The 22,738-nt window shown below is 39.0% G+C and overlaps 1 protein-coding gene across 1 annotated transcript in view; it reads left to right on the plus strand.

Annotated features, from left to right (window-relative positions):
• The first annotated feature begins 3,018 nt into the window (after positions 1-3,018).
• The window catches only part of AGBL4 (AGBL carboxypeptidase 4), a 970,183-nt gene continuing 950,463 nt past the window's right edge, over positions 3,019-22,738 (plus strand). The window contains exons 1-3 of the mRNA XM_075711223.1: positions 3,019-3,049; positions 16,204-16,254; positions 20,911-21,033. Coding sequence (XP_075567338.1) covers positions 3,019-3,049; positions 16,204-16,254; positions 20,911-21,033 — 205 coding nt within the window. The remainder of the gene's footprint in view (positions 3,050-16,203; positions 16,255-20,910; positions 21,034-22,738) is intronic.

Consider the following 22,738-nt stretch of genomic DNA (forward strand, 5'->3'; position numbering starts at 1 on the left):
TAGAAGTGAGTCTCTTGGAGAAATGTGAATAAAGAGGTCATCTGAAGAACTGATATGGACGGTTTCTCCACAGGCACTTAATTCTTAGAAATTTACAGATGAAAAATGCTATATGAGTATTAATAGATAGGAATGAAATATGGATGAGGGTACACTAAAGCTGGAATAGCAAGTAGAACAAAAGGAATAAGGGGATGTGGGGACATGATAAGAAACCAGACTAGAGCTGCAAACTTGGACAGAACTGCCTAAGACCTAAAAAAAAAAAAAAGGAAAGTTTGGATAAAGGAATAAGGAAGTAAGTAATATGAGAAATTATTTGAAGGAGGGCTGGGATGGGACATGGCTGTCAGTGAACCTAAAAGAAAGGGGTTGTAGCAGGATAAAGGATGACCAGAAGCAAAAAAGTGTCCTAGCTACTGATACAGATATGGTCACCTTTTCATAGAGAGAGAGAAAGCCAGACTTGGTAACAGACTAGACAAGTAAAGAGGAAAAGGAACAATCAGGTTAGGTTTTTTTGTGACAGACAGACAGGTAGGAGGTACTGTAATGCACATACATGGGGAGATTCCAGGAGAGAATGTTTTTGTCTATGTTAAGCCTGAATCGGTGCTGATGATGTTTCTCAATGGATGTGCAACAACATTTAATATAAACACTCAGCTGTGAGATCTCAATGGATAGAAGAAAAAGATCAGTGTGCATGCGGCATATTCTGAAGAGGGATGTCCCAGGATCATTTGCCCAGCAACAAACAAGGAAGAGCATGGGGCCTGGGTGATCTGCTAGCCTGGAGAAAGGGTACAAGGGAGAGGATGGGGGTGGCGGGGGGGAGGGGTGTACTTACTGTAGTTCACTGTCAGCAGCGAGCCAAATCAGCCTTTGTAGTATGCTAGTGACCACCTATAGTTTGTGAAGACTGCAGAGGGAAATGTCTAGAAAATATTTTCCAGAGTTTGGATCTAGATGGCCCTTGCTGAGCAAAGAACAGTATCCAAACTCCAATATTCTTCTGTGCAAGGGTGTGTCTTCTAACCCCATCACAAGGCCGCCCTGGTACACCACTGTAGACAGGTATTTCACCGAGTCACTGGCCCAGCAATATGGCTAAAGAAATATTAAATTAGCTTATATAATACTAAGGTAAGATACTGAGAGTGAAGAGAAGTAGATGAAGGAAAGAGGCCTACGTGCCACTGAAAAAGAAGGGAAACAGCAAAGGAAGAGAAGCCACAAAAATAGATGCTGCAAAAATAGCCAGAGAACTATGAACTGAAAGAAGAATGAAGAAGGCTGCAAAAGCCAGGGAGAAGGGAAGCAACTGACCCTACAGAAAAAATCTAAGCGGGTAGAACCTGCAGGTATTATCCATGTGAGTCTTGTTAAGACGAGTTGAACTGGAACAGAAAAGGCACATAACAGGAAGACAAAGAGGTAAAGTGATGATTAAAAACCAGAACTTTGGACGGAGAAAGATACAATTTTACCTGCCTTGATTTTTAAGCTTGGAGTGTTTCACTGACTAGTCATTGGCCACTAGGAAGTGGTTACATTAATTTACTAGCTGTAATGAAGCAAACAGCTGTGTACATAGCCATAACCACAGTCCTGCCCATTTCCATTGCTTAGCATTGCATGCATACTCCCTGTTTTACAGTTTTAACAGCCACGCAGTTTGGGGTGCATCCAACCCCACGTCTGCCCGTGTATGCAAATATACATGATTCTAGGCCTCGATGCTTGTGCTTGTCACACTGTGCTTGTCCCATGGCTAGCCTCGCTTCTGAGAGCTTGGGGTTCGTCTGTGTTGAGGATGCACAGTGACGCTTCCGTCTCAGTCTTGCATTGGTGAGACACGCATGATCAGACCCAACCTGCTGGGTCTCTTGGGAAACACATAATTAGACCCTTTGCACCAAGGACTTCATTGCTGCATTTGCCACATGGTGAGTGTCACCCAGTGGGCCTGCGAACACACGCACACAGAAACCCTCCCATCCCCAGGAAGCATCACTGTATTTGCCATATGGCCAGGTTCACCTGCTAGGTCTGGGAGAAGGAGACAGGCAACACTCACACACATAATGAAGCTCCCCACTGCGCTGCCTTATGAAGTTAAAAAAAAAAAAAAGGTTGACACAACTGCCACATGATCAGACTCACCACCTGAGTTTTGGGGCAGTCACACACACATGAATTTGCCATCTCTGCCCAAAGGGTGCCTCCCCGTAATGCCTGTGCTCCACCTCGGTGCATGAGGCTGGAAACCAGAGCAGGAGGGATGGACTCCCTCCCCCCTGGGGCGACAGAGACCCCTAACCCAAACGGGCCCTCAGGCCCCTCTGCCCCCGCTCCCCTCCGGGTTGCAAGGCTGTAATTGCTCCCTGCTCTGGGTGGCGGGGGACGTGCACCTGCATAACGAGCCTCTCCTCCTCGGAGCCCGGTGACTGCCACAGGGCCCGACGCCCCGCCGGCGGGGAGCGAGGCCCGGCTGGGGGCTCGGCTACCCGGTTGCTGCCCCCCTCCTCCGGGGGCCGTGACTGTAATTGCCGAGGTGGAGACAGTCACCAGGGAGAAGATAACAAGCCCTTCCTTCCCTGGGCGAGCAGGGCCGGTAAACACCAGCAGCGCGATGCACCCAGGGGCAGGCGCCCGCCGGGGCTCTCCTCACGCACGGCCGTTCCCGCCCCTCACGCAGCGCCGGCTCCCTTCACGCACGGCCGCCCCACCCGCGACCACCGGCGCGACCGCCGGCCTGGGCGACGGCGGGAGCAGCCGCCCTGCGCCCCCCGCCCCGCCCCGGGCCCGGGCAGGCTCCGCGGGGCGCGGGGAAGGCTTTTCCCGGGCGCCGTCCGGCAGCGCGGCGGCCCCGCCGCCCCCCCGGCTCCGCGCCGCCATGGCGGGCTGCGGGCGGGAAGGGGGGGCGCGGGACTCCCCTGGCGGTGACGTGTGTTGCCATGGCGACGCCCAGGCAGCGTCTCGCTCCGTGGGGGGGGTGGGGGGATGACAACAAATATGGCGGAGAGGAGCAGGACGGCAGAGACGGGTCAGTGCCAGCCGCAGTCGCCTGGGCGGGGGGAGGGGGGAAGAGCCCCCCTTCTCCAGGGGCTTCTGGCAGTAGAGGGGGCCTGCCTCGCAGCGGAGTGCGGGTGACGGAGCCCTTCTCCCGGGGGAGAGGGAGGGAAGCGCCTCCTGGCCGAGGGCACCGAGGTGGAGAAGGGGCCGGGGCAGAGGCCCCTGGCCAGGGAGCCGTGGAGGAGGGCAAGGCACCTTCCCTTGGGCGATGAGGAGCGTCTTCCCGGGGGAGAGGTGGTCGTGGGGAGTGCCCCTTCAGGCAGGGAGAGGGGGAAGAGCCCCCAGACACTCCAGCCCTGTCTGAGGGGGGATTGCCCCGTTGTGGGGAGGAAGGTGAGAGGGCGAGAGCCCCGCTCACCCAGCAGATAAACCGGGGGGGAGAGCCCCGGCCGTGCAGAGGAAGAAGCTGATGGTGGGGTAGCCTGCACTGTGCACCGTCCTCCCCGCGCAGGGGGCAAAGGTGGCGGTGCTGAAGAGCAGGGCAAGGCAAAACGGTGGTGCACGGGAGTTCCTCTCACACGAGAAACCATGGCCTGCTTTATTTAGAACGGAAAAATAATATGTGAAGACACAGGGTTGGAATTGAAACTGCACCACAAGGCTGATAGGTTGGGGGTTGACCTGCAGGTGCTGCTTCACCTGTCCCGGGAGGTGTAAAATACGCGGAGGCTGCAGAGGGGCAGCGTGCTGTACGCCTTACATCTCATACGTGAGTCTGTGAGGGTCTCTTTACGGAAGGTGCCAAATGTTGTTCTTCCTATTCAGGATGTATTAACAATGGCTCTAACGGTGTATGTGAAGCTAAGTTTGTGGTGAAACTAAAGTTTTGTGTTTCCTCGTGAATGACAAGGATCCTCTAGGTACAGGGGTCTTTCCTATTGTAACAAAACACAGTTAAGGTCTTTTCCAACCCACGTGAAAACAAAAGCCCCCCAAATAAGTTATGAAAATTGAAGGTATTAACATTTGGAGGATGCAACAAAGATAATGACAGTTTTTATGAATATGTAATATCCCACAGCATCATACATAAATTATCTGGGTTCCTAGACCAAAAGTTCATTTTCCTAGCCTGCTGTGTTAGCTGCTGTGCATGTGCTTTTCAGCTTCAGAAGTGGCTTCAAATGAAGATGCATTATCTGTAGAACTGATTTTGGATTTTTGTGCCACTTAAGGTCAAAAAACGTGATAAATATGTGAAATGCTGTTGTGCTCTGGGAAACAATACTACAAAGGCTACATCTAAATGGATTTGCCATAAGGTTCTTGAATGGCCTGTGTTCAGCCGTGCTGTTTATGAACCCTTGAAACCACACGGTAAAGTTCAGTGCACATTAAACTTGTCCATGAGGCAGGTGATTGTTTCCATCCACTGTGTTGTGCAACACTGCTAGACACAGCTGATCAGCTCTGACTGCGCTGTGAAGCAGGAAACAAATCTCCAGTGTCTGTCTGACTTTGTCAGCTTTCCTACCTACTTCATCTGCCTATGCCTGTGCTGTTGTCAGTAACCTTCTTTAACATATGATGTGACTTTCCTACTATTTCCAGATTAGCGTGTAGACTTAGTCTTCTGTTGTGTTCTCTGATATATTATTTAAATCTGCAGGCTGACAGTATTTGCTTTGGATTTTTAACCTTGTCCAGAACTTTTTCCACATCTAACCATTGCAGCTAACTAATCAGTGATTTTCTCATAAATGTTGCGTTTCAGCTTGTGCTGAAATCGTGTTTTGTTGCACGTTCCTGATATGTGTCCACTGAAGTTTTGCAATGCCTGTCTGGCCATTTTGCAAGTCTTAATTTGTGGGTACTTCTTTTTTTGAGAAACCAGATGAGGAATTAAAAAAGCAAAGAACCACAAAGATAGGAAAAGGACCCAAAACTTTCAGAGATCAGTAGGGCTTGGGAAGCAAACTTGTGATCTTAGCCCATTTTTAAGAAAGGACATGGAAAGTAGGCCGTGGAAAAAAAAGGTGGGGTGGTTTGGGTTTTTTTTTCCTTTTCCCCCCTAAACTTTGGTTTCTGATTGTCGCCTGACGCTAAGGGGACAGACAGGTTCTTTCAGAGATCTTTGGCAGATTCCCAGAAGAACCTGTTTGTCCCCTTAGTGCCGGGTGACACTGACACTGGTGATGTGCACATAACATAGCTGGGGAACGTTCTTGTTCTTGGTGCATCCTGACCGCTTAGTATGTCTTCGTGATTATGTCAGATCTGGACCGGTCTTTAGGAGATACAGGAATCCAGCTTTGGAACCAGCATTTTGCACAAATTTAAATATTTATGTATGGATGCAAGGAGAATAAAGCCATTACAGAAGGACTGAACGTTGTTCAAACCATATAAATTGATTTAGCCAGTATGACTGTATTATACTTGCTGTCTTGTTTTTACAGCGACATCATGTTTTATTCCTGGATCAGAAAACACAAGTAATAACTAAGTTTTATCTTCCCATCTTGAAATATTGATTGTTATTTGTAATTTTCAAATGAGAAAACAATTACTGAGAAATTAAAGGTAACTTATCCATGCTTTATAGCAACACAGATTACTGTTATGGACCATTCTTTACTGGTTTAATTCAGTCACCTGTGTTTGACAAGAGTCAGTGTCAGGGAAGGATGTCAGAAAAAGTATAATGTGCACTTAGAGAAAGGTGATACTAAAAATTAAGTTTCTTCCTAAATATCACCTGATACTGAATTATATACGTCTAAGATGCTTACAACCCCTCTAAACTCTTAGCTTTGAAAATATACTGTGTCAAGAGGTTTTGTATATTAATTATACTTTATGGAAAACATACCTTTTTATAATGTAAGATTTTTTCATCTCAGTTTTATGAGTATCTCCTTATTCTGCTGTTACAGGAAAGTAAATCTGTTAATCTTTCTTACACTGGTAGTTATACTTATTGTTTCCATATATACAAATCTTTTCATATTTCCATTCCTTTTTCATGTAGAAGATTTTTGTTTCTGTAGTAGTTTTTGCAAAATTCTAAGCTTTTTTTTTATTGGGGAGGGGGATTAGGACACACAGAATTGTACAAAGTACTTCAGAAGAGGGACTACCATCAGCTTTTATTATACTGTTAAGCTCAGCATTATTTTCTATATCATGGTTTAAGCCAATCTGTGTGTTTCAAATGAGATTGAGAGTTAATATGGAAGGTAGATTATCTCACATCTGTCTACTACGGAGTTCATATTCCGGTGCTATCCTCTCTGGACTAGGCAGACATCTGGTCTAATCCATTAAAATAGTTTCTGTGTTCTGATGTTTGGTTAGAGTGCTGCAAATCAACTCGCTTTACCCTGGATTAATCAATCATTTTCCCATTGCAATTAGCTTCTTAGTCCTAGCTGGTTTCTTGGAACTGCTCAAATCAGCTTTCTGCAATAAACCATAAGTTTCTATGCTTCCCTGTTTGGGTTTCCAGGCTGTCTCAAGCTGGGAATCCAAATTAAAAGCAACTTAAATCTTCACAAATGAAGTCTACAGGAGAATGAAAGCGATTAAGACTAGTTAGTTACTTTCAGGAGGTTCTTGGTTTGACTTCCAGTTGTTCCGCTCAGCTGACCTTGATGTCTCAAACCTTTGGAAGATACAGGACTGGCAAGACGGCCAGTTTAGTTAAGTTTCTTCAAAAACAGATCAATGTTATTTTTCCAATTCTGTAGGAAAGAGGACCTTATTAACTTCTCTAAGGAAGGTTTAGGAGTAGGTCGAAGTGAGTACAGAGTGCCTGTATTTGCTAATTTTTTGACCCATGAACCAGATGAAAGTATTTAACTTTTCAGACATGGATCCAGCTAAAATTTCACTAGTTATCTCATTCTCCCCAGATTACTCTTATTCTTTGAGGCATCTATATTACCTTCAGAAGACTTGCTTCCAGAGGCCTGAATGATCAAAGGGTGCAGGTTATCTCTGAGTTCTGTAATAGTTTTCTATCTGAGGCAACTGAATATTAGCCTGGATTGACAGTTCTAATATGTGTTATTCCACAGTTGCTAGTCATTTTGTGGATATTAGTATTTCTGATATTTCATTTAGTCATCGTCACTGAAATCATAGTGAAAGCAAAAAAAGGCATTTACTCACAGTACTGGACAGGATATAAATGTATGTCTTTAGACCAAAGATCCTTGTTATCGGAACAAACAGATTTCCCAGCTGAATGTGTAGTTTTTCATGTTTATTTACATGTCATGATAGATACCTTGCAGAGTGATGTTAAGTCACATTTCATATTAAGAATGGTTAGAATTTTCAAAAGCATTCACAGCCGGGCTGACCTGGCTTCAGGGAGGAGAGCTGCAAACGACTTTTGAATGCTGAACACCAACTCAAACTTTGGGTAGCAATTAACATTTCTAAAATACGTAGTGTTGAGATCATTATTTCAAGAGATCTGCATATGGAGGGCCCAATAGAATAGCTGTGTAAATTCTGCAGTGTTTTCTAATTGTTTTAATATGATAGTGATGATCTGGACTATTTTGAAAGATAGCTTTTTATTATTCTTTCAAAAAAGAATAGTTATTCTTTTAAAAATATTTAATCACATATGGTGTGAACACATTCTAGTATCAGGAACATACTGCTTGCTTTTAGGTGGCCTTAATTATTAAATAAAAAGCTGAACTAAATAAGACAACCTAATTTATTTGTCTTTAAATATAGACCTTTTTGATAACTGGAACTTCTCATTCACCAGCTTTATCATGAGGAAATTTAAAATTGGAGAAATCAGCTAATTACTTTAACAATATTATCATCTTGGTCTTTAAAATAACACCATACATCAGTGGTACTTCTGGTCTTCCAGGCAAATTTAATATCTTCAGTTATCCTTTCTTAAATTATTTCTGAATTTTCAAGTGTATATAAACAATATAGCTTATTTCCTAATATACACTACTAGCCTGTAAACATAGCTGAATTCCAGTGTTTGGGAAGAGACATTGCAGTCATCATGCTGAAAGGGATCTGCCCACTATCTCCTCCTGTCAACACAAAGAGGTTTCAAAAGTCAGTGGAAAACTGTAAGGGTACTGGGCCCACACTTGCAGATGTTCACACACACCATAAGAGCTATTTACAGTTGTTTATAACATGCTGCAGGATGTATTTGTAACCAAATCTAAAATGTGGTTTGTTTAACAGACACTGGTGCATTTTAGCTTAAGCAGTTCTAAGTCCAGGGGATATTAGAGAAAGGTTTGTTAGTGAATTTGAAGCACTCTGTAAGACCATTAACTACTTCATTTTTTACTGCTTAAGTTGAAATGTTCATTGAAATGTTATATAGAAATTAACTATACTCACTACAGAAAAATATTATAATAATCATTGTACCCTGTTGCCAGTAGACTGATGTTCAACTAATTTCCAAATTCTTCAGTTACCTAGTGGAAACAATCCCCACTAGAAGAATTCACTGAAGAAGAGCTGCTAATATATTTTTGGTACTTAGAGCTTTGATCATATTTCTATTACATAATTTGCCATATAAGGAGACCTGAGAAATACTAATGAAGGCTTCATGCAGCCAGAAGATATAATTTCAGAAAAAGAAAGAAACAGGGATGTGTTGGGTATGCCAGTTGCCACTTCTTAATGGTTTACCATTTCCTAGCCATATTTCAAACAGTTTTTTCTTTGACAAATAATCAAAGCTTTTGAAAGTTACTTACCTCAAGCCTCCCAACATTTTTTCTTTCAATGAAGTTCAAAGCAGCCTATTAATTATTAGAGCTTGTGAGAGGAGGTTTTTGAATTTGTAAAAAGTAAAATGAGACATATTGAGAATTTTAATAGGTTTTATACTGAAATTTGTAAAACAAGTTTCTGCAAGTTTCTTTAGTGTTGCTGTCACTGTATTTAGTAGGCAGAAGTCTCATGCAAAAAACGAGATCAACCTCAGAGTGCATTTATGTGGCCTACATAGCATTTTTATTTTTTGAAGTTGAGCTTTATAGATATAATGCTCATTAAAATAGTTTCTAAAGTCAGCTTCCTGTGTTAAAATGTAACTGGCTTGATCTCCACATGGGGCCACTAACAGGACTGGGAAACTTAGATCTGCAGCACAAGCCTGCTTTCCAAATGGGACACCTAATAACAACAGCTATGATCTTTCACAGAAGAAGTGAACAGCTTGTCTACACTCAGGTTTTCCTTCCTCCTGTTCCCCTTTCCTCCAGCAACACCTGTTTAGGGACAAAAGCAATGACTGTATAGTCATCTTTTTTTTTTTTTAAAGAAAGAGCTTGGATATCCTGATAACAGAAAGCACCAACCCCTAAATAAATGAGGTGCTACAGGGCATGAAGAGGAGTTTGGTACAGATATTTGCTGCTAGTATCACTCAGATCCAGCAGTGCTGACTCTGCTCAGCAGTGGTGCTGCTGGGTGCAGACTGGCTCCAGCAGACCCACCTAGGTGTATGCATCATACTACATCACTCTTGTTGCTGGAGGATTGATTGTGCTGCCGTTTTCCAGAACTATGTGATTCTGTAGAAACCAGCTCAGATTTCTCGGGTAATCCCCAAAAGTAGTTGGCATGCAGAGCCTTGATACAGAATTGCCATGTTTAGATTGCATTGTACCTGAGATAATAAGTTCTTCCAGGCTCAAGCTGTGTTTGCAATTAATCTACAATAGAGGTAAACCAATTTACAAGTAATTGGGAGTTGGTTATGGGTACCTACCTATGTGTCCCATATCCCAGCTTCCCTGTCACGTTGTCCCCAGAACTCATCATTTTCTTGACATTGCCACAGAGACCTAGCCTCTCATTTAAGAAATGCTATATTTTTTAACCTTAGATTTTTAAATGTGTTTTTTGGAAGTAATTTTACTACTTGTATGTCCGAATTGTTTGGAAAATTCTGCTCTGCCAAAATAATAATAATGACTTCAATTTCCTTTTGTCACAGGCTACGCAAACTCAGAGATGTGGACTGTAGTACTAAATCTAGGGCCCTGATTCTGTAAATATTTGGCATTGAGTTTGACATATATATATGTATAATAAAGTGTTTTCATGATTGGTTCTATTTTAGGATAAGTAATGTATTAAGGTTAGAGACTAGAACGTATACAGTCTGATACATATGTTTTCTAATATACATGTGTCCCTGTTCTCTCAGTATGGTTAACTGGCTGATTTTGTAGATTCATTCCAGCAAAAATCAAGTGTAGAAAAGGGAGCAGGAGAAGAAACTAATTGTCTTAAATTATTATTATTAAATAAATGAGCTATCTAACTATTTCATTTATGTGCTAATTTATAGAGCTATTACTTAGCAGCGGATCTCACAATTATGAGTGAAAACTGGCAAGATTTTGCTTTTACATATTGTTCCATAACCACCTTGAAAAATGTGTTGAATTTCAATCTCCACAAAAGCAAGTGGAACGTCAGTTCCCGTGAATCACCAGAGCAGAGCAGCCGGAATCCATTCCAAAGAAAGCCCAGCTGGATTCATTACAGGTCTACTGATGTGTTTTCATTTGCAATAAGCAGCAAAATTACTGTGCGATTACAGTAAACTTTAGAGCTGGGTAGCACCTATCAAGTGACTATCATGTTTTCATGCATATATAATGCAGATGAGATAGTGTGATGCACTTGATTAATGAAAAATTCCTCAAATAACCTATACAAATCCAGAGGCAGCGGCATTATTTCAGGGGAACTGTCCATATAAAATAGGATTGCGAGATAAACTTGCCTCTGTACTACTTACCCACACCTCAGGTCTGTAGTACTGCAGAATAACAGATGTTTTGTAACTACACAGAATACGACTAAATCTGCTGGTTATTTTATTTCTAAGCAGTACAAATAATCAGTAATTTGATCTCAGAGCTTTCTGTATGTAAGCCGTGTAGGTAGAAGTTTGGCTTGTGTTCTGCATATTTGAAATACTTTGTATGCGTTTCATATTCCTATAAATATTTTATCAACTTAATATTTGCTTAGTTAAAAAACTGCTGAATATGGTGTATTAGTTAGTTGTGTTCTCTGTAGTTAAATTCCTGTTGTTACGTTGCCAATGCAAGAGAGTTAATAGATCGAGTTTGCTTTGCTGACATTTTTGTTAGAAAACAGAAACTCTGAAACAATATTTAAATCTTTTGCTATACAGTACTTCTGTGAATGAAATAAAACACTGCAATGATCTACTTATTTGACATGAAATACTAGGTCATGTTAAAGTATTTCTTAACTAGACAGTAAATTCAGCAATGTGAGTGGGCAATGGTTGGGTGGAAGAAATTCTCAGTGGCTTAAAATATTACTTTTTGGAATGGACTGTTTTGGAAAGTAGGGGGGAAGATGCTGTTCTCAACTAAGAAGTTAAAGGAGTTGTTTCAATGAGTAATTATAATTATGGCAGTAATTAATAGTGTAATTGATTTCAGCAACCTCAGGGAACAAATTCCAGAAGCAGTATAAAATCCCCAAATTATTTTAAATATGTAGTAGTCAAGAAGATTGTAACTCCAAAGTGAAGAAATTAACAGTGTCTGAAACTACCGTTGACTTAAATTGACTGACAGAAGACATGCCTACCTCTAAAAAAAAGGAAATAGGAAGCAAGGGTAAACCCATATCTTTAAATTACACATATTCAAGAGCCAAGGAAAAATAGAAATTCAACCCAAAGAAGGATGCATGAATTATGGTGTGTAATACACAGGATGGAAATTGTCAGTGAACTTATGTCACCCAGTTTTCACTTATCACACTCATAACGATAGCCAAAGCAGTTATAGCAGTGTGCAATTACCTCTCTTCCAATCATTTGTGAAGTACAGGGTCTTGGAGAGAAAGATGGTGCTATGCAAAACTGCTGCTGTGTTTCTCCACAGGATTTTGTGCTCTGTGGAGCCCTCGATGGAAAGCCTAGTTTCCCACAGATAAGGATTCATTACTGGCATAGGGATGTTAGTGGTTGAGTCAGGAATTGAATTCAAGTCTCCTGAATGCTAGACTTAGTGATAATCAAATACATCTTTTTCTTTGGACAGGTAAACAAATTTACAGTAGTCACACTTTAGATACCGAAAAAACAAAATACCTCTGAATAGTGGGTATGGTGTAGTACCACAGCTGGCCTGTGTTGAGGCTTACCAGGCTGATTGCTTTTGGAGAATAACTGAGAATGAGCTAAAAGCTTGATCCAAATTAGAAGGCACAGCTGTATTACCTCAGTGCTGAAGCTAAAATAATGTCCATGATACAGCTTATTAGCTGAGGTGCAGCATCACAGCTATAGCTGGCTTCTTTTGGCCTTTCTGGGATCGCAGCAGATAAGCTCATGCCTTCCAAAATATGGCGTAGACATCTCTTTAAATACAGGTCTGGAAAGCCCCCTGTTCAATCAGCAAGCATATGAAGATATTAAAAGTGGTAGGAATTTGACACGAAAGGGGTAATTTTCCTAAACAGAAAAAGCACTGTTTATATGTTTATTTCCTGATCTTGCCAGTATTCTGGAAAGACTTCCATAGTACTTCATGCTTAGTACTTTTAGGAGTTGCTTTTTGTGGGCAAGCATTTTGAAAATGATAGTCAGGGCTGAGGAGTATGAAACCTAGGACAATTAAAATAAATAAAGCCTTGGCCTTTTAAGAAAGCTGAAATAAACCTACTTCTCTGTTATGTCAGGAGTAATTATTACTTATTAAGTCCTTTCCAGTTTCCCAGCTTAGAATCAGTTGGTCCTAAAGAAAAGAGACACACAAAAGCTGTTAACTTACAGAGATTTCAACTTTATTAGTCACTGAAGGCTACATGTCATGGGTCAGGGTCATTGCATTGGTTGCTACGTGTCAGATGTTTTAGCTGCATTTAGCTTGTCTCAACATGAGTTATTTTTAACTTAGATATTTATTTTGTCATGACTTTTTTTCAGTTACGCTGTCATTAAACCAATTTTAATTATACTGTTCTTGTAGGATAAAGACCACCTGATTTGCTTAGTGCTCACTTCTGGTTAGGGTATCATAATTTGACAGTTGGTTCATCACGTGTCTTGTGCTCTTAAATCAGAAAAAACTATTTAAACTATACAGTGCGGATAAAGAAAAAAAAAGCCATGGAGGAAGTAATATTCTTATATTGAAAACAGTTTTTGCAATAAAATATGATTTTACTGCATAGGAGGGAAATGGTCAATGTAGTCTATAGGTCAGATCTCTGTTGCTTTATCAGTGTAAGTATGGATTAAGTCCATCTGTTTCGTACCTTCTGTATGAAACCTGAAGTATTGTAGATGAAAATTAAAGTTTGATCTGCACCAGCTATAACTAACTGAATCAATATGCTTTGGCTGGTGCTGTTTCTTGAGGTTGTTCAGAAATAGCTTTTAGTAAGTCTTTTGCAGGTAATCATTCTGCATTTAAAAACCTTGTCAAAGAAAGGTTTTTGAAGATACATAGTATATACATGTGTCTCATTAATATACCTGAAAGTTTAAGCTAGGTATCCTGCTTTTGTTAAATCAATGCTTCATACCTGGGGCAGCTGTTGAAACATGGATGTATAACCAGCATACATATGTATATATGGATCTATACATAGCATATATCCATGAACCTTTCCCTTCCTTTCTTCCCACTTTCTCCATCCTCCCCGACATATAATACAAAACCAGGTGTATAAAAGCTGATTTGTTTCAGGATTAGGTGGTATGGAAAAATATTTACAGCATTTTAGGATAGTACCAGTGAGTACTAGTGAATGACTTCAACCACCAACCTCTTTTTCCAGTTTTTTGGGTAGTGTCATGAGCTTTTGCCCTTGCCTGGCATTTTCTACTAACCACAATGCCAAACCCTGCAATTGCTGCCTGTTTTGACTCGGTATGTTTTGCAGGTCATGTGCACTCCTTGTCTTTGGGAAATAGTTGCTTACAGATTTCAAAAACACATGGGACACTGTGAAAGAAAATTTTGCCCATTGAAGTTCTGTAGTACCACACAAGGGATCTGCTTTAACTCTTCAGCTCTTTTCCTGCCTCAGAATCCCTAGACACAGAATTTCCTCTTGCTTGGTAAGAACACGTCCCCAAAAATCTTTTGCTGACCTAGAACTTGAATTCCTATGCACTCTTCAACTGGTGTTTCAGGATCTCCTATTATTCATATGCAGACCTAATTCTCTGAGCCATCTCCTATCTCCCAGGAAGGATGGACTTGCTGATACAACTGCTTTTTGCGGATGCTACTCTGAGGACTAGCTGAGCTTCTAGCTGAGCTTGGTAGCTATTATTTACTCTTTTCTCTGCTAGTTGGGGATGTATGTGATGCATCATATTTTTGTTTACAATTTATATGTTTTATGATTTTGTTTGATCTGGTTTTTGTTTAAAGAAGTATTGCTACTATAGCAACTGTTGCGTCGTGATATCTTTGATATTATCAAGATGCCAAATACTTGTTAAAGAATAAATCCGTATATCAGATGAAATTCACTGATTCTTACAATGTTTTTAAATAGACATGTTTTCATTTCACATATTTGGCATTGCTGGTTTTTCAGTATTTTTTTTTTTTCTCATTTCTGGTGAGTGTTTTAGTGGATAGGTTAGAGATTGTAAGTACAGTAGAAAGAGTAATGGATATTATTTTTTTCTTGCTTACTGAGTTCAAAGCTTTAATTGCTTTTTTTTATTTTCATGAGGAAAAACTGTTCATACCTTCTCGGACATTTTGGGTTTCACTAAAGTGATACAAAAATTTCCATTGCCGTTTGCTTCTGACAAGAAGGTATATCCTTGGAGATAGCCCACATTGAGATAATAAATAAATATTCTTGAAGTAAAGCTTGAAGTTATGCTTTTAGGTTAAAGGTTGGAAACAAATACTACATATAAAATGAATACAAGATGACTTAGTTTCTTTTCTTGTAAACTCATAAGACAATGCCAGCCACTGGGAGTGAGGAATCATTGTTCAGAGCAGTATTTGTTGGCCAGATGTTGTCTTCAGTTCAATGTTCTTCACTAGATTTTGGAAAGGAGCTATAATTGATCTTGGATTGATAATTGTATTTATATCTGGATCTAGTTTTCTTGGATGGACCAGGCAATGGACATTTCTTCTCATCTTTTCATACTTGATCAGCCAGTAAGTTGATGGCTTTGTTTTGGGCTAAGCACCTTATGTACTTCTTTGTTCCTACTTATCTTTGGACTGCCTGCTGTCTGCTCAGTATAAGCATTGAAGCAAACTGCCTTTGTGGTACCACCAAGCCTTTTATAGGGACCCCATGTGACATCTTTAGTGGTCATTTTTGCTTTGACATATTTGCATATAAGAACAAGACTTTTTCCACTCTCAGCTTTGACTGAGACACCTATACCATACCTTCTGCTAGAATAAGTCAATTTGGGTATGTATATCTAAAGAAGTGTGAGGTATTTAGATGTACCTATGCCTTCTAACTCCAAATAAAAAGTTAATGGTGCATTAGCAAATTAGTTGCATTAGGAAGGTTAAAAGGATATGTTGTCTGGTAGCCTCTGTAGAAAGAGTAATTCGTGCAGTAAAAGTAAAAAAAACCCAAACAATAAATTACAATGTTTCCTTCCTATTTATGCAACCTACCACAAGCTTTTTCATGTCCGTGGCAGAAAGCTTGCAGTTTATTTTTCCTGACTACTTTCAGAAACTTCACAAAGCTCAGAATTTACCTGATAATCTCTGCTAAACTAGTGCTTGTCTTTTATTCTGCATGTTTTCTTGAATATGAGCATCCTTGTACAGTTTGGAGACAGACTCTTGACAAGCAGTCTGTTGGTCAAACTGTAGGAGGAAACTAATTGAAGAGACAATTACTTTAAAGATGCTTTATCTCAAACTGGGTTTCTAAATAACAACACAACATTACTATGTTTTAGAACTAGACCAAGCTGTATGAGACCGCTGAACAGGAACATTTTCCTTGTTCTGCTTGACCTTTGAAATAGGTAGTGGTGACAGTATGGGCACAGTACCTGAATGTGAGGCAGCAGGTGTGGTTGGTACCACACTGGGTATTCTCCCAAACCCTGGGATTTGTAGTGTTAACATAATTTCTTCCATTTCTTTTCAGATCATGGTGACTGTGAATTAAGTACCTTGCAGATTGACAACACTCTCTGCAGTATGTTTAGCTTCTCAGGGTCATGCTCAATCCTTGCTGCAGAATACATGGCTATGAAGACCAAAATGACAGTTGTGTTTTCTTCTTTTTCTTAGCATTTTTTAAGCCAGTGGAGCTGGAATTCCAACTTCCTGCCTGTTGCTGCCTGTAGGATTTTTAGGATGGCTGTAGAGCATTCAGAACTGGTAGCAGAAATCACAAGTTTTCCTGAATATCAGTGCTGCTGAAGCCTAGGAGCAATGATATAAAAGCTTTTATTTAAAAAAAAAAAAATCAAACAAGAGAGCCTAGTCAGCTATTAAGACTACAGATTTCTACAGATGCTATCATAAAAAAACAATTTTGCTAAAATTACACTGTTTGCAGTTTTCTGATTTGTGGAGAAGACCCTGTTATTGGCATATCCTCCATAAGTGTTACTTGTCCAAAACGTGAGTTCAGCAATGTTCATCTGGAGACTTGTTATATTTAGGAGCTAATAGGAGTTGCTGTTGGTCATCTGAATGAATTTTTGTTTGTTGCAAACTTCACTGAGAGTTCAGATTCACTTTTTTGTATGGGTTTACAGTAACAATACTGCTCAAGGCTGATGAAGCTCTTTGTTAGGATACCTGGAAACTTTTCTTGGCTCCTGGATGATGGGAATCTGGCTATTAGATCTTTACACCATAGAGTTTTTCAGTAGCAAAATGTATCCTAATTTTGTTCTAAAATAAGGATCTCGTAGCAGAATGAGAGATGTCTTTAAATATTTGTAATATTTAAAGAAAGACTTCTACAATGTTCACTTGCAGTTATCGTATCTTTTCACGTTACCTTACATTTCTAATTGGCTATCCTTGTTAGGCAGTAAGTCTGATTATAAGAATGATGCAGGTTTTCCAGGCAAATTCACTCTATATTTTTCTATGTCTGCTTTAATGCAGCTGTGCTCACCTACTTAATGTAGCATGAGGGTAGCCGCTGGCTGCGAATTCCATGGATTCTGAAGTTTGTCGCAGCTGGAAGCTGGACTTGTTTACCCAATTCAAAGAGTAACTATTACTTACTGAAGAGGTACCTTCCTCTAGAAACTGCAGTTTTTAAAGAAAATATACCTAAATTTGCATGATGTTTATTGTAGCAAATACTGTTTTCATCTTTGCCTAAATGAAAAAAATGTGTGGTTTTACCCTTTCAACTGAAGAATAGCAAGAAGCTCTAGAAGTTTCCAAACTCTTCCTCCTAAGAACCCCAGTCCCCTGTAACTGATTCTATTCATTTTCACTAGTTTGATGTGAAATATATCCACGATGACAATAGTGAAGAATGCAAATACCACAGGACTCTGTCCAGGTTTTATTTTAAAAGCTTACATACTTACAGAGATTTCAGGCACCTACAGATTTTATACCTGATAGAAAATTACCTTTAAAGTTTAATACTGTGGTAAAAGTAAATCCTACGGATTTGCTGGAGATTCCAGGAGTTTAAGCTATGAAGAATTAGACTAAAATAGCTATGTGTCTTACAACCTATAAGAAAAATAATTGGCAAAATAAGACCTACAGTCTGAGAAGATTTCTTTGCTAAGTTACTTTTGCCTTTGCCTGTCTTCTCTAACCCTTTTTCGATGAAGAATCTGGTCTCCTTAAGTGTAATGTGCAGCATGTACTTCAGTTAATTCTCCTCTTTCCCTTTCAGTTTGTTTCAGATTGAAGTACTATTTCCCTTCCCTACAAAGTTGTGTCATACATCTTTGCCTTCAGTCAGGAAAAATCTACTCAGGGCTCCGCAGTTGTGAGGACAGTATCTCTTTATTGGCCAGATGACTTACAGCACAGTATAACAGTTCTCTCGATCTGAAGATGGTAATGTATTCTCAGCAACACTTGCTGCATCTGCTGAACAGACAAGCGTGAAGCCATGTCTTATAATCTAATAATACAGCAATGCGGGCCCTTTTTGGGCCAGTAGTCTGGCCTTTTCTTTGTCACCCAAGGACAACATGCCAGAAGGGACATAATGCTGTTGTGCTGTATAATAATGTGAAGTTCAAAGACTGAAGTTTTACGTGTTTAGAGATTAACTAAAGATAATATAACTCAAAAAATAACAACAGTACATTCTGAATATTCAAAGTACTGTGTAATAAAGAACATGCAAGGAGAGATCAATATTATTAAATGACTATGAATTACAGGCTATTTGGTGATTTTATTCTCAGTCCTGAAGGGCTACATTAGGCCAGGAGGAGCAGATGGAGACTTTTTGCTAGGACCCGGTTACTTGACAGCTTCCTTCTGCATCATGTAAAGACTCCATTGGCAGATTTTCTCATTTGTCAGTTAGGTGGTAAGGGAGATGTAGATCTGTCTTCTGCCTGCTTTTCCTACACTGTCTTATGGTGGCAGTGTTTTGAATGTAATCTTTTCTAGTTTCTTCATCTTTATCTAAGTGGTGTTTCCCAGCTATCTTTTAAGAATTACAAGAAGCCTATTGCTTTTAGCTGAAACTTAGAAGTGAGCATTTACCAGGAGGAGTTCAGTCTGCTTACTGCTCTGCTCAGCTGACTCCCTATTTCCCATTCTTTCACTTTGGTCCCTGGCAGCTCATGCATGCTTGGTGGAGATCTGCAGGTTTTCCCTGAATTTTTGTTTGTATCCTTGATTCCAGGTGTTGGATTAGAAACTATTAACTTGACTAACTGCGACAGGTATATGGGGGCTCTTAATCGAAGTGGCACTGAACTGAAACTGAGGAAATGGTTTTCCTGTGGCTGCTGTTCGGAATTACAGGTTGCATGATGCAGAGGGATGAATTGTATCAGGTGACACGATCATGGCCATACAGATGCACAGATGCCCCATCCAGGTCTAAGTTTGCCTCTGGTGTTACCAGCCTTTAAGCAAATTGTATCAGCATGCTGGTAAAAACCATCTAGCTAAAAATATCCTAAGTAGCAATTTTGCATTTAAAGAAAACAGTTTAAATGCCACAGATTGCTCTCTGTGGGTAGTTATTCAGTCTAAAACAAAGAACCTTGAGGTTGCAAATAATAATTTTGCTAAAAAATAATAGCATGCATTATTTAATATCTAACTTTTCTGATATGATAAAATAAGAAAAGGTCTAAGTTCTCCTTGTGCTGTTGTAGTACTTCTCAAAGGGAGTAAGTTTCAAATTTCTTCCCTTGGAAGACTGGGGATTTATATGCTGGGTGTTGACCTGGATGTACATATTTTTTAATCTGGGATTTATATACCTCTGAAAATATGGGTATATAATAGAAAGCCTGACAGACCCTTTAACTGTGGTGTCACTAATATGTTGATATAATTTGTTACCTCAGCTAAGGTGTTTTGCCTCAAGAGGTGAAATACATTTATGTATGGAAAGGTCATTTTAATTAATAAGCTGTTTTCATCATTCAGGGCCAATATGAATTGCTTGTAACATTTGTGTGAAATAGTTTTCAATATAAAAATAAAACAAATTGAGCTTTATGTCACATTCATCATCCCCTATAACCCATTTAAATGTCAAAAAATCAGTACAGACCAAAAGTCTATTTCTAGAAGCCTTAGTAGCCCTATTTATCAGGGTGAAATAAGATATTATCATCCCATTATTCCATCACAAGCCTTCTGCACTTGAAGACATACACATTTCTTCTAGTCTTCTGTAACACAGAAGATAGTTTTTCTATTGTTAAATATTTGTTGTCCAAACAGTGAAGAAAATGCTGAGCCAGTCAGAAGAATGAACAGCTAGTTATTATTGTGTATTTCTTTCACTATACTATAATATTAATGTATAATATAATATATAAATATTAACTTACTTTCTTTTACATTTCTCAAATGAAAAAAATCACTGTGTTCTTCCATCTCTATTTGGAAACAAATTTTTTGCATACTGCAATTTGTTAGACAGTGTAATTTTACTGGAAGGACAAAGCTTTCAATGTATACCCTACTGATACATTTTGACAAAAATCATGCCATTGTGTAGAAAATTTATGTCCTCATATATTTTATTATGAAATAAATGCCGCATGTTTTAAAATTTCTCTTTAAGTTCTTTTTCTGAATTTTGTTTCCTAAGCAAGCAAGGCTCAGATAATTGCGTGCCTCCATGAGTGTATGTCTCTCCCTTCTAATAATTTTCAAATTTCAAATATGAGTGGGACTTAACAGTCTCAAAGGTTCTAAGTTCATTTAAGATGCATGAAAACAGGCACTGGGATAGAGGAAAAAGATCCCATTAATGGCCATAGTGAGGAAGATGCTGCTGAGGATTATGATAAAGTAAGATGCTGCTAAGGAGTTCAATTCTAGGGAATCCATGCAGAATATATGTATTAGAGAGCTCCAGTCAAAAGAAGTGGATCCAGTGGAATATCAGACTGTTGCATATGAGAGTGTTCAGCCACAGGACATGCATGTGCAAGAAACCAGGCTGTGTGGTTTGTTACTTAGAGAAGCTTTAACATATAATGCTGTTATTATATCCAAATTCTCATATAAACTTTGAAAAGAAAGAGTTCATTTACTGGTGCATGTGTTAAATGGTGCAAATTTCATGTTATGTAGAAAAACATGGGGAATATCCTTGTACTGTTTTCAATAGTTTTTTGGTTTATGCTCATGGGTTTTTTTGCTTTTACTGCAACAGGTAGTGCCATAGGAAGTGATGATATCATAGCAGGAAATGTGAGCAAGTACACTGTTCTTCCAGCTGGTTATTGTGGACAGCCTAAAAAAGGACATCTTATATTTGATGCCTGTTTTGAAAGTGGTAAGCATTTTCAGCATTATTTTATGTTATGGGGTTGTCAATATATTAGCACTTTTAACTATGTCCCTCATCTTTATAAAAAGTGTCTTAATTCTAAAGATGACTTGCATTAAATACTGTTTAACTCCCTGACTCACTTCAGTCAGAGTATGAACTTCAGTCTGACATAAAATCAGACTGTGCAAGTGTAAAAAGGGTTGTGAAGTTTGTTATTACCTACAATGTACATTTCGTCAGGTTCATCTCTTCCCACATGTAGATACATAACTGGATTTTATTCTATTGTTATATACAGTATTTAAAATACGTTATTTTAAGATTTCATTTGGAAGTTTACTGGGCAAGTTAACCTCGTGAAGTGCTAAGCCCATCCTTGCATAGCTAGAAGATTTTACAAACGTGTATGTGCTGTCTTTAAATAAATTTCTTTGTGTTTCTTGTGGCCTAATTCTGTACTGCTGAGGTTTATGGAAGTTCTGCCTCTGATGTCAATAGAAGGAGAATTAAACTTTAGGAAGCTACTGCGAATTGGAAACAAAATTATTTTTACAAGAGTTATAGTTAGCATATTAATTTAAAGAATATTTTTAATCATGTATGTTTATATGCATGTGGGGTGTGTAGGTAAATATACATATATATGAATATGTAGCATCGTTTAAATTTTTGTGTTACATGTATGAGTGTCTCCAGATTTTTAGCTTAAATCTATTATTGGCTTACAGACCTACAGCGCACTGTTAAACACCATATGTACAAAAGGCATTTGGCAGGATAAACTACAGTTTTCAGCATGGTTTATGTGAGAGGTGCTGGTAATGCCAAAACTGCTACAGTGTCTTGTAAAATGAGCTTTTTATGAAGAGTAACATCCCTCAGGGTAGAAGACTGGCTGCCAGTTCCTGGTTAAATATTAAATTGAGTTATTTAAATCCTTTGATTACATTATGTAAAAGGTGTAAATGATGCAGTGAATAATAAAGAGTATCTTATTTTTAAGGTATGTCTCTGAAGGTTCAGACAATAGTTATATATTTTTAAAAATAATTCAGATGCTATTTCATAATGGTTATGGTTTTATGAATTTTTGTATCAGAAAATGGCTTATAAAATTAATTAACTGGCCAAGCTGAGAAATTTACTTTATTGTGTTAAGCTGCTCTGCAATGAAAAGGATCAGTAGCAGCCATCAAATTATTTGTGAAGTAATATGAATCATTGCATGATGGTTTAATTCCAGTTTTTGAACAATAGAATTAATTATATTTTTAAATTAAAACATTTATTCAGTTCAAAGGTAACATTCATACTTTATATACTTTGACAATAGCATGTGATAGAGGCAGATGCTATTTGAAATACTGTGTTTATTTACATTGTAGCATGATGAGGCTGTGATGTTGCTTTGCATATTCAGACATTTCCAAATACAAATATGAATAAAATTAATACCTTCATTTACTTTCTCATGATGACGATGTATTAGCAAGAATGATAATAATATTGTGTACACTTCATATGTAAATTCACTTTATCTTTTGTTATATGTCAGCCAAGTAATTGCTTAGAGTACCTTAACTGGTCAAAGCAAATGAACTGATTATTGGATATTTTATGAAATTGTTATTAATGCTAAAATCTATCCCCTCCTTATTATCCAAACAGTTGTATACAACATTTATAGAGTAGTGTATTGATGCTCTTT

Source organism: Pelecanus crispus, chromosome 5 (assembly GCF_030463565.1).
Source record: "Pelecanus crispus isolate bPelCri1 chromosome 5, bPelCri1.pri, whole genome shotgun sequence".
NCBI lineage: Eukaryota > Metazoa > Chordata > Aves > Pelecaniformes > Pelecanidae > Pelecanus > Pelecanus crispus.